Source organism: Parus major, chromosome 4 (assembly GCF_001522545.3).
Source record: "Parus major isolate Abel chromosome 4, Parus_major1.1, whole genome shotgun sequence".
Taxonomy (NCBI): Eukaryota; Metazoa; Chordata; class Aves; order Passeriformes; family Paridae; genus Parus; species Parus major.
This window is the reverse complement of record NC_031771.1, coordinates 11,552,595-11,565,224: the sequence shown is the minus strand read 5'-3', so window position 1 is coordinate 11,565,224 and position 12,630 is coordinate 11,552,595. Positions and strand designations below refer to the sequence as shown.

The 12,630-nt window shown below is 38.3% G+C and overlaps 1 protein-coding gene across 3 annotated transcripts in view; it reads left to right on the top strand.

Moving 5' to 3' along the window:
* The window catches only part of ARHGAP10 (Rho GTPase activating protein 10), a 138,250-nt gene that overhangs the window by 121,848 nt on the left and 3,772 nt on the right, over positions 1 to 12,630 (top strand). For 2 of the 3 annotated variants that reach the window (XM_033513966.1, XM_015624190.3), the window contains 2 exons: positions 6,821 to 6,952; positions 7,882 to 7,973. In XM_033513966.1, the coding sequence (XP_033369857.1) occupies positions 6,821 to 6,952; positions 7,882 to 7,973 (224 nt within the window). Of the gene's footprint in view, positions 1 to 6,820; positions 6,953 to 7,881; positions 7,974 to 10,159; positions 10,303 to 12,630 lie in introns of all 3 variants that reach the window. The other variant, XR_001520941.2, reaches the window with a different exon arrangement.

The following is a 12,630-nucleotide window of genomic DNA, read 5'->3' as shown; positions in this document are numbered from 1 at the left end:
GTTTTTTTTTTCCCTGTGGTGTATGAAACTCAAATTTTGAATAGTTTAAAATGTGTGGTTTCCTAAGAGGAGTTCAGGATTTCAGATACTAAGAGGCTGGATGGTCTTTCTAAGCTATTCCCCAAACTGTTTTGATAATAGTGATGGTCTTGGGATTAGAAAGGGCTATGAGTAGCTCTTAAAATGCATTTGAACTGTGGAGCTCTAGTCAATCTTCTCTTTTACCTGCAGTTGAAATTTAGTGATACAAAGTTGGAATTTCACCCTACTGCACTATGGCTTTGCACATGCAGAAGATAAGTGATAGCTAAACTGGGTTTGGTGTCAAAAACCTAAGCAAGTAAAGACAAAGTGTAATTTAAAGTCCTCTTGTAGTGAAGGAGGTGGTATTGCCAAAGTTTCGATATCAGCTGCGGAGTGATGTAATTAAATTAAAAATGGTGAGGGAAACTTTTTCTTGCAGCTGCTGTGGTTTGATTATAGGATTTACTTACAGAATCATTTATTGATATGAGGCCTGTCATATTCAGCCTTTCAGAGTTCTGGCTTTAATGGCAGCTCACCTCTGATGGATTAGTACAGGTTTCCCTTTATTGCAATGACTGATTTGTCAAAAGGTGGATTACAAGTCATGTCCTAAAATGCTGTAGGCTGCCTGATGTCTGTTTTCACTTGACCTCAGAATGAACCAAAAAAGCTGAACACTTGGTATTCTTTGGACTCGCTATGTGTTGTAATTAATCTTTCTGAGGACCTCTTTCTGATAAGGAAAGATTTGTTGCTGTAACTGGCCCCTTGTTGTCACGAGATTTCTTTGTGCTTACAGCAGTACAATGCTCTGTGCCAGGGCTTATCTACAGACCTTACAGACTTACCCCTCACAGTGCTGGGTTTTCAGAATTGGGTCAGTCTTCCCTTTTTTGTTGGAAGTATCCTGCACTTACTGCATGATCACTTCTTAATTCAAATAATGAAAACTAATCTCTTGTTTCTCAGCTGGAGAGTTCATTTTTGGTATCTGAGACTGCAGGATGTCTGGGTTTCCCAGGGGGCTGGAACATGGTGACTTTTGATGGTTGTTCTGGATGGAGTTATGATGCAGGATATGGAATAGCCTTCCTCAAGATGATACTGAGTGTCTGTTTACCTTGCTTGTTCACCTTTCCCTCTCTAAGCCTTTGGGATTTTGCAGTTGGAGGAGATGGAAAGCATTCCTGTCCCTCATAAGTTTCCACTAGTGTGGGTGGGTGGGTGAAGGGCTTGTTAAAGCAATTACATTTCTGGGCTAAGAATAGTAGGATTCATAGTTTCCAAGCTGAATCCCACCTTGGATGCTTCTATAGGAGCATGCAAGGTACAGTCCTGACAGTCCAAATACCAAAGGTGTTCAAAGCCAGAGGAGAAATGGAAGCACCAATATAAATGGATTTTCAGGAATGTGCAAGGGACTAATGGAAAATGAAATAATTCAGTCTTTTTTTCCCATTTCTTATGAGTTTTTCTTAATTTGCTTTCCTGACAGTAAAATATTCTGTTGTGGCGCTCAATGGTATCTAAGTGCTATGCTGTGGGCCTAGTTTTGGGGTTTTTAATATCCAGAATGGTGACAAGATCTGTGCAGTGCAGCATCCAGGGTCTTTGTGAGCAGACTGGGAACACGTTACTCATTCTTCATGGAATCTCAAGCTGTTCAAATTGCTGGTGAGCAAACTGATGTTAAAAGAGCTATCAGATGGCAAGGGCAGGCAGACATAGTGGTGTTCTGCACATAATAGAAGCCTTGGAGATAGTTATTAATTTTGACTGCTGAGTGAATTCCCATCAGCTTTGTTACATCTACATCAGTAGACTGCATGTCTAGTCTCCTTAAAATGGTGATACTTTCTTTTTTGTACTTTCTGGCAGTGCTGTGAATTTGCAGTTTTGCATAAATGATGAGTGACTTCAGTTTCACTGCCTTGAAAACTTTTTATAATATCTAATGTCATCATCCTATTTTATTGAAAGAAGGTTCTGTAGCTGCTGTTGGGTCACTGTGCTTATTCTGCAGTTTGTTTTTGTTTCAGCTGCCACCTCTCCAGTGACTCAGCACTTTGAGAGCGGGTTTAGCGGAGCAGGCACTTCTTTTTGTGCCCTTTCGTTATGCAAGCAGAGCAAGAGCCCTCATTTTGCAGTTTCTTTGAGACAGGCATAATAGAACTTAGTCATGTGGTTCGTACAAAACAGACCTTGCCATCTCCTTGGCTGGCAGGGAGCTTGACAGCAGCACTGCTGTGTGAGCACAGGGGAAATGGTGTGTGCTCAGGGCAGGGAGGGGTGTGCGTGCAACCACATGGGATGAGCTAAAGTTTTTTGTGTATTTTTGGTTTTTTTTTTTTTTGTGTGTTTGTTTTTGTTTGGGTTTTTTGTTTGTGTTTGGTTTTTGTTTGTTTTTTTTCCCTTTTATTTTCTTCTCATGCTTCCAGGGGAACACAGCCCCCTCATTTTTTTTTTTAACAGAAAGGAGCAGCAGTAAGCTTTAAGCTTATAGATGTACATATTTCACTTCTGCTTTGTCTGAGTTATCATTTAAAAATGCTTTAACTTGGGACAGCTGCTGTAGACATTAGCTTTGGATTTACCAGACTGGTGTGAAAGATCGTTTCACTAACGTGTTAGCTGCTTCACTGAGACTTCACAATCCAAGTTAAAAACCTCTCTATTTCAGTGCTGACTGATGTGCTCTGTATAAATAAGGGTTCAGGAAAGCTGCTTGCATGTTGCATACTTTAAATTTTGAGGATGCAGTTTCTTTCCAGGGGGAACACAGATGGGGAAATTCTGGCCTTCTGTTTGTCTCCAGCTTTGCTGCAGCTACGACAGTTTCTAGAATTTTGGCCACATATTTTTTCTGCTCCCCACTTCTCAAGGCACAGGGGATTTTAATGTGAGGGAAGACACAGTGGTGGTTACTATTGGATTGGTTGTAGAATCAGAAATAACCAACACCCATTGATACACAATGTCATCTTGTAATGAAACCTTTCAAGAACGTTTCCATTGAGTTTGTCAGTCAGACACTGTGATACAACAGCCCTGGCGCTGCCAAACTTGTCTATGAAACAACCCTTTTTTTTCTCAAGAGTTGCAGTGTAGATTTTTTTCACAGACTCTTCTTTGCTCTCAAGATAAGAGGCTGCTCTTTAGCTGTGTTACCTTAGGAACCAGTCAGATAAACATCCAATAAAATCTTGTTTTCAAAAGTTCCTTTCTGAATATCAGTATAAAATCTCTAGCTTATTTTCAGTAAAGCCATTCCCCCCTCCTCCCTTTTCCCATCATTCACTATACTAGACAGTAGCATTTTTTCCTCAAAGAGAGATGGTTATGTCAGCCTTTTTGGGTTTTTTTCTTACCCACAGGAAATGCATTGCCTTCATTTTAGCCTTAGGAGAAAGACTTTCTTCAACATACCTTAAAGTTGAGATGCTGTGTGATAACACATGCAATACTTTCTAATATATTGTCATCTTGATAAACAAGGTGTGCAAATCTTTACAGCAAGGTAGCCTTGCTATGACAAGAACCTTTGCAAGGAAAAAACCAATAAAATCTAACCTTTTGTTGCTTACACAAGAAATTATTTTTCTTATTGAGTAAAACCTTCTGTTTCAGTAACAAGAATTAAGTGGTTCCTGAGGTAACCAAGTACAATAAATAAATAAAAAAAACCCAAACCTCACAACCAATTCCATAAATTCTAGAATGTGTTTAATAGTTAAAGCTATCGACTTTTTTTTTCTTTGTTTCTTTCTTACCATGGTGAAACTATTGCTATTGAAAAATGTGTTGGATTTTTTTTTTTTTTGTCTGTCTCCTGCTGGATCGTAGAGCATGATCTCTTGCTGGGTAACCAGGAGCCTAAAGTGACAGGCAAATTCTGCTGTAGTGTTTTCCCTACAGCTGAAAAGTATTAAGGGAATTGAGCAAAAAAAGTGGGGGAGGGAGCACTCCACATACCTGTACTTCTGGCGTGTTTTTCCACTGCAACTGTTGGAGTGGCTCAGAATTTGTAGAAAACCTGCCAATTTTAACTGCTCCTGTACAATCCTGTCTGGTAAAGGACAGTGTAGTCTTACTTGGTGATAGATTATGCTTCTTGCTGAGTCTCTGTAACTTGAGAAATTAACATGCTATGGCATGGAGCTGAACATTTTATTTTATCTTCCATTGCTTTATGTGCACACCTTTTTCCTTTTGTTGTTTTCTTCCCTCTTTCTTTCCTCTCCAAGTCTCAGCAAGAAACCATCTGGTATTTATTCTGAGTATTCTTATGAATGACCAATGTTTCCCTGGGTCAGAGGGTTCCTTTTGTGTTCTCTCTGTTCTGAGCATTGCTTTGAAGTCATTATTTCTGCGTGTGAGGTGCAGGTGGTGTGTGTTTTTCTGAGCTGATTGAGTAAATTAGAGAGATTAACATGATGCATATATCAATGAAATATTTAATACATGCAAGTTTTAATATTCACTTGTTGAAAATCAAACCACAAATCTGAGGTGTGCACTACAAAAGGCTACTTGGTAGAATATTCTTGAATTATGGATAGTTTCCATTAAACACATTTTTATACTCCTTTGGCAGTATATTTGCATTGTTACTTTTCTGTTTTCAGTAATTTTACAGGTTTCAGAAATGAGCCTAACACTGGTCCTAATCACAGAATCATGGAATGGCTTGGATTGGAAGGGACCTTAAAGATCATATCATTCCAACCATCCCTGCCAAGAGATTGATTTGAATTTAATAAATAGCAAGGAAAATATTTTTTTCTCTAAGTGTCAGGATTGTTTTAAGTAGAAGAGTTTAGTCTATGCAAGTATAATCTTTTTTTAAAATTTACTTTTGAAAAACTTTTTTTCGTATTGACCTGCTGAGTTAAAATTAAATCTACATGTATACATTATGTGTGGAAATTATGAAGAAATAATTTACTTTCTGGCAAACTTTATAAACTTTACAGTACCACTGAGAAATGTTTTATTCTCAGTATTTAGAGAAAATGATCCAAATGCTGGTGTTCATTTTTTTGGTTTGTCTCTGAATTAAGTCACTTTTAACTAAAGGTTTTTCTTTTATTTGAGGAAAATTTTTCTATTATTAAGTAAAAATAGAAGGAAGATGACAAGTTCAAGTAAAAGAAAACCCCAAAATTATATTGGTGTTGTTCCTAAATGTGTGCCATTGTTGGAAGATGTAAAAAATTGTGCAGTGGAAGATTCCCAGGCAGAAAAGATGACTGGATATCCTCTTCCCTAGGTTTCTAGACAGCATAATCCAGCTTGTCATTCAGTTTAATACATATAATTCCTTCCCTTATTCGGTAAATGTGATAAATTTTAAAAGCAGAGTATGTTTTGATAAACTCTCAGGTTATGATTCCAGCACACTTAAGTTTCATTTTTACTGGTGGAATTAACTGTAGAATGCTGTTTTATAAACTGTGAATTCCAGTTTTTATTCAAATGCCATCTGACACATTTCCAAAGGAAAAGCCATTGTCTTGTAATAAGGAATGCAGCATTCACATTATAATGTACTAAATTAAAAAAATGATTAATCAAAATAAATGCCTGCTTAACTATGTAATTGCTAGAATGAGATATAATGAGTATGTAAAAGTTGAATTTGATTGTAAATCGTGTACTGCAAAGCAACAAATACTGATAATTTCTTCTAGAAATTAAATATCCTAGTGTACAATAAGATTAAAATTAGCTATCTAAGTTAGGTTTCCTGCTTTTCTTTTATTCATATACAATCACTGGGCTGATTCTTGATTCCTCTTTTTGCTTGTGTTCACTCCATCTTGATTAGGTGCACATGTAAACCCCCACAAAAACCTTCTTGACCAAGTTCTTAGATTTTGGTGGTGTTTTTCAGATGAAGGCTATCTATGGTGTTAATCTTGGAGTAAGACAAAGTCATAAATGCTGTATTGGGAATTCTCTACTTCTGAGGAACGATTGCTGCGTGCAAATGATTTTAATTCTGTTTCTGCTTAGAAACTGCCTGAAGTCCAGCTCTTTGTTCTGAAGACATGCTGACAGCCAGCTTTTGGACTATTTGTTGTTTTGTCCATGCAATGAAGGAAAACCTTCCAGTACTGGAACACTTTAGTTCTTTAAGGCGTAAAATTAGAAATGCTCTTTTTGTTGGAGACAACTTTGTGTGTTTACTAATACAAGTTTTAAATTTTGCCTGCTGTTTCTTCTCCTCTTGTGGCACCTTTGTGTTCAGCCATTAACTTGAAAGGTGTTGGAGCAGTGTGTTGGTGAGGGCAGCCACTGAGGCAGTGTTTGCACAGCTCCATGAAGGAGATCTCAATCCAGAGCCAGCATCGTGATCCCAATACTGTAATAGCTGCAGCCTCTTCAGAAATCCTCCCAGTTGTGCATGCCTTTGTACAGCGCCGAGGAGATTTTAAAATAGATTCATCAAAACTTGTAAAGGCAGAGTGGCAGTTCAAATAATAGCCTGCTCTATGCAATTTCACTTTGTCTGTCTTTATTAGATAAGGAATGGGGAATTTTGCCCTTTTATTGCTTATGTCATGCATCTCAGGTAATACTCCTTAGCTTAGGATGTAGGGCATGTAGGAAAAAGGATTCTAAGGAGGAGTGCAGAGTCATATGATGGCCATTTCTGTAAAATCAGCTTGACAACATGATTTGGTTTGAATTTAAAAATGTAACAGGTTGTCCAGTTATAAAGATTCAAATATTTTGTTATGATAAAATTTATTCACATTGTTAATTCTGCCTTGAATATATTTCCTTTTAGGCCAGCTCAGAGCCGCCCGTCAATGGTCTCATGGATGAATATTCCATCTGCTAACCCGGCTGCCACAAATGCTGCACTACCCACTTTCTTCTTCCCCAACCCTGCCTCTGGCACTGACAGAGCAGTGGAAAGGTATGGTGTGCACTTCAACTTCTGCTGGCTCTTTATTTGCCTCCTTTTTCTGTGTCTTTATAAAAATATACGTGGCATGTGAGTTATTGTCTCAAACCAGGAAATGCAACCGTAGCAGTTTTGACAGAATGAAATACCTGTCAAAAAATGTTCACATTTTTCCTTTGCACACCTTGCTTGGTGGAAGGCACATAGTACACTGAGCCAGTGGTCTGTTGGTTAATGCAGAGGGCTTTGTTTTGGGTGGACAATTCATAGTGTCTCTCTCCTGCAGTGTTTCTCTGAGAATCTTTTAATGTACAGATTCTTCCACCTTTGACACATTTAAGTTTCTCATCCTAACCTTCCTGCCTCTGAAAGATTTTCTTCCATTTTTACCTTCCTCTGTGGTTTCATTCTTTTCTTTCACTCTTTTGTCCAGCTTTCCTTCCATCCTGTTTCTGCTTCTTTCCATGTTTTGAAGTATTCTGAGTTTTTTCTTTGAAGGTCTTCACCATCTTAGCTTTTCCCTTCAAATTTAGTAATACTTGCTTTTCTAATTAGTTTTGTATATTCACAAATTCTTCCCAACACTTGATTAAAAAAAATCCTGTTTCTTATTACTGGCTGAATTTTTGAAGTATATTATGCTTTGCCTGCTATTGAGTTCATTGCAGACTAGCACATGAAAAAAATGTAACTATAGTTGAAAGTCAAGTTTGTCATAAAAGTAAGTGTGCAGAAAGTTGGGAGTATGATATTCAGAAATGCCAACACTAAGCTGTGAAGCTTCAGCTTTGGCTGTGTGTATGAATTGTAAGCCTGTAATGATGCATGTGAGATTGTGTTTAAAGTTTTAGTCATCTCCAAATGTGAATGGAGAGAGAATGGTTGAGACAGTGCCTTCATAATAGTAAAAAGTTGCTACAATTCATAATTTCATTTTTCAGTGTTGCCCACCGAAAAGCAAGAGCAGTTTATCCATGTGAAGCAGAACACAGCTCTGAATTGTCATTTCAGATAGGAGCAATATTTGAAGATGGTAAGTACTGCTTGAGTAAATATAAAGCAATGAAAAACAAATTGACAAAACTGCTAAAATGGCTTTGGATAAAAATACAAGCCTGACTGCTATTCTGCCAACATTGCTGGTGGCACACAGTTGGTGATGGAGATATTTTCTGGTATGAAGAAGCTACTTAAGATATCCTTAGGACTGTCAGGCAATGCTTTTGATTTTTGAGTGAATAGACTCTTCCAATTGGTATAATTTTTCAGCATCATTTAAATGTATTGTAGTACCAAAAAAAAAGTTATTGAGTAATTGGCCCATGAAAGTGAATTCTTGAAAATGTGAACTCCTTTTATAAAATAACACAGGGGTTTTCCTTTAAAGGAAAAAAATCTGTTTCAGGATTTTCAAGCCAACAGAGTGCCAGGTAAATCAGGTGAACAGTGAAGGAAAAAAGACAGTGTTTATACTGACTTAGATCAAGGTTTGCATTAATGTGTGCGTGTACTTGTAGAAAAAGGAATATTCACTGAGGTATGGAATGAAGGCCTGTGTTTAATGATTTCTGTGTATCCAAATATAGCACTACATATGAGCATCCAGAAGGTGATTCCTGTGCTCAAGACGGTGTTCTCAGTGAGCTTCCATGGATGTACCCTTCAGCAAATGCACAGGGACTTCAAACTGATAGGAAAGGTTTTAGCTTTTAAACCTTATGCCAATGACTACTGTCATTGCTCAGCAAAATCTTATTTTTTTAATTTTTTTAATAGGATGTATAATATGATATTCCTGTCCTCTGTCTCCTCTCAAACAAGGAAATAGCAAGCCTGGCCCAGACTTCAGTTCTGCTTTTTTTTTTCTATAAAGTGGTCTGGGGTCCCCACTAGGTTCTTCCCTACTAGCACCCACTTTACAGAATCATTCTTGATGTTTCCTATTAGAGCTGCCTTGCAGGCAAATCATGTCTGAATCAAGTTAGGTGGGAAACCTTTTAAAGATGAATTAGCTAAATGATTGCTCTTTTTAAAGTCCTTAACACCAGCTATTTTAATTTAAGTTTTTTAAAACATGACTGATAGGGCTCTTCCGCAGATATCAAACTGTGTACAGGAAAGAAAATCTAGTGCATGGTGGAAAAGATTTGATGTCTGGGAGAGGCATTTCTGCTGCAGAACAGCAAGGTTGTGTTGGCTTGGGGTAAGAAAGTCTGTCAAGAAGTAGTTCCTTGTGTGTCATGTTTTTGTGCAAGAGCAATGTTAAGATTCTCTCCTTGTGTAAGAACTCAAGAGGTGGTCACAAAGCCCCCATCATTTGGTGCATTGCAGCCTCAGTTGAGTTTTTCAACTGGAGAGTTGGATTGCCTCAAAACAAGTATAGAATTTGACTCTGGCATCTGTGGAGAAAAGTTTCAACTGTAATTTTTTCCATGTCATCAGACAAAAAAAGATTTAAAGCTTGGGAAAAAGGTTGCATGGATTGCATTTGGAAAACCCAATTGCAGGTTTCCAATGGCAAAGCTCACGTGTCCTTAAACACATTAGTTTCGATTTGTTCTGGTGTATCCTGGTTATTTCACAGGTGTTGTCCTTGCCCTGCATGGCTCTCACCTTCAGGTAGGCTGTGGATTGGCAGGAAAAATGAGAACATGCAAATAATAAGGCAGTAGTTGTATATAATGGTCATTTCATAACTTTTCCCAGTAGGTTATGTCATGGATGGCTCTTTTCATGCCAAGTGCAGACCTGTCTCCACATTTGAAACCTCTGAAATGCCTCGACATGGGCCTTTTCTTTCTGTATCAGGCACCCCTGTGTCTGTGCTGAAATCAGATTGCAATGAATCAATTCAGCTTCTTTAGTTACTCAATTTAAATTCCCATATGCCCTAATAAAGCCCCCAAATGAAGAATTAAAGTAATAATACATCAATTCTGCAGCTCTACCAATAACCTTAACTATCAAAGTGACAACGCATCAATCAAGTTGACATACAGCTAGTATCAACCATTAAAGTAACTGTTAAATTAATGTCTACTAAAAAGTGCTGCTTCCATTAGTGAAGATTTTATCCGTCTCTCCTTTCTCTACCCGGCCTGTCTCACTTTCTAATACTGTCTCTTTTTTTTTTTCCCTTTTTCTTTCCTCTCTTTTCTGCTTTGTTTCTTTTTTTCCTGTTTCCTTGCCCGTTCTTGGTTTGTCTCTCTTGGTCCATAGATGTTGATAGCAGTGGTTCTCTCTCACCTGTCATTACTCTGGATGAATCTTTCTGGCTGCTCCAGCCTCAGACAGGATAATGGCATTTAGGGAAGTAGTCTTGCACCTGTCATAGCTGCCAAATGTAATACTGGTGCAAGAAGGTGAGTTTAACCTTTGCTCCCATCTCCTATTTCTAAATGGGGGGGAAAAAAGTCTGTCTCAGTCTGCCAAGGTTAGATTTGCTAATATTTTAAGTTAAGCTTTGCATCCCATGATAGGAATCTGTATAGAACCTGTGAATTTTCACATTCAGGTGTTTTCAGTACTGCATGTATATTGTGCTTCCCCAAATCCCAGTCTTTCCATTAAAGTGCCATAGAATATAAATGTTAACACACCATCTGGTAAGATGAAAAGAAAAGGCAAAGTTTTCTATTTAATTGAATTGTGTAAGAAAATGAATAATATAATCTGAACAATATCCACTGGATTTTTTTTTTTTAAATCTTTAATTTGCCTTAGGCTGTGCCAATATTTTTATTTCCCAGTTGTTACAGGCTATATTATTGACAGCACATAACAATATAATTCAAGTGGGTGGAAGCAAAGCTTGAAGAGTTTGCAGCTGGATAAGGGCACATACGAGAAGAAGCAGAGGAGGATCTGAGATTGAGAGACATATGCTGGCTGTGTGTGTCTGTTGTTGTTGAGGCAGATATACCCAATAATCAGGGAAAGAATAATCAGACTGCCTGGCACTGGAATTTTGCCAGTCTTGGAACCAAGTGTTATTAAATTTCTGATTCTTGAAAGAGACTGCTTAGAAGTCAGTAAATGGGAATTTCACTTGGGAGAAGTGTTTCAGATAGGTTAAATTGTATTTACACAATAAAAATTCCTTGGCAGAACTGCTAGCAGGACAGCTTCCTGAAAACTTGTCAAGATAGCTCTTATCAAGCTTTTTACAATTTTTAAAATCTGATTTTAGGGGAGAGAAAACATGAGAAAAACTGTGTGAGTTCCTAAGGAAAAGTGGGGCACCCATCGTCCCCACTAAGTATAAAAGGAACACAAAAAGCCACATTCACACAACCCTTGTCATCCCCATCTCTCTCTCCCACTGTAACAAACTGCCAGCCTTTGTTAATGTTCCTGGTTTAAACTCCAAGGCACTCTCTGCCCTCTAATTCATGCTGTGGCTCCTGGACTGTCTCTTTTTTATGGTTCTGACCAATCCAGAATTTACATCAAAGAGAAGTGGTACTCCCAAAATACTGTATTGCACTGTATGTGCAAATGGTCCTTTTGCTGAGCTAAAAATGGAGATAGAGCTACTTCTTGGTGCACCTTTCATCTGTGTATTTCAGAACACTTGGAAAGATGGGGAGAAGACTCCCTGACTCCTAGTCCTGTGTTCCATCCATGACATAATTCTGATTCTCACAGCATAATGAAAGGAAACAGCAAGTTTTGAAATTCCAAATTCCAGGTTAGCCCTAAGCATGATAAATATTTCTGCATTTCTGCTATCAACTCAGTCCACAGGGATTGTTTCAAAAACCCAAAGGGATTTCTAAACAGAGGGCTTGCAAGCACATTTGGTTGCTTTAATTGAATTTCCTGATGAAAAACTGGCCAGCATCACTGAGTTCTGTGGAAGTGTGTTCAGTAGTGCTGTAGTGGCTTTAGCAGAGAGATTTCTGTTGCTTTCAGTAATCCTCATTTATGTTGCTTTTTGAGGTTTTTACTCTGACAGTCTATAAGAAAGGGAGGCCCTCTTGTGCCAGACACCATGCAGGTTAGATTTGCTCCCAAAACAGCCAGTTTCCACACAGATGTGGATATCACTGTGAACCAGTGTCTGATTCAGCCTTGCTGAAGTTAGTGGCACCCAGGCAATGGACTAATAATGGACTAATAATACTGCTGAGTCTTGCTCTCAGTAATGGTTGAGACCTGTGAAACTTTTGAGCTGCCAGAGCAGAGCAAAGTCTGCTTATGGCATTGGGTCTCTGGGAAGAGCTGATTGCAAATTTTATGTATTTGCAGTTAGAAAAAAATAACGTTGGCAATATCAAAGCTATTTCCTTCGGAGAATACAGAAAAGTAAGAGGCAAGGCTGCACATGCCAAGCTGACCTGATGGTGTTTCTTGATTAGAAGAAATCAGATCTCACTACAAGTTCCAAGTCTATAGATTTTGTTGGGATTTGAGTTGGGATGATTGTTCCATAGCACTTGCTGTCATACTGATGCTCAGACATCTTCCTTCTCTGCACTTTGCTTCCATGAGTGAGACTGCTGTAAAGGCTTTACAGGAGGTACTGAGGAAGTCACTGCCCCCTCTGAGCTCTCAACTTGGCTGCTATTTACACTGTCCTAAGAGGTGATGGCTTTTAGTGTTGGTTATGTGCTTGGGCTTGTTGTACAGTTCTGCTATGCACTCATTAAATCTTGCTGAAAATGTTTCCTGTTTAGTTCTCTGTTCTG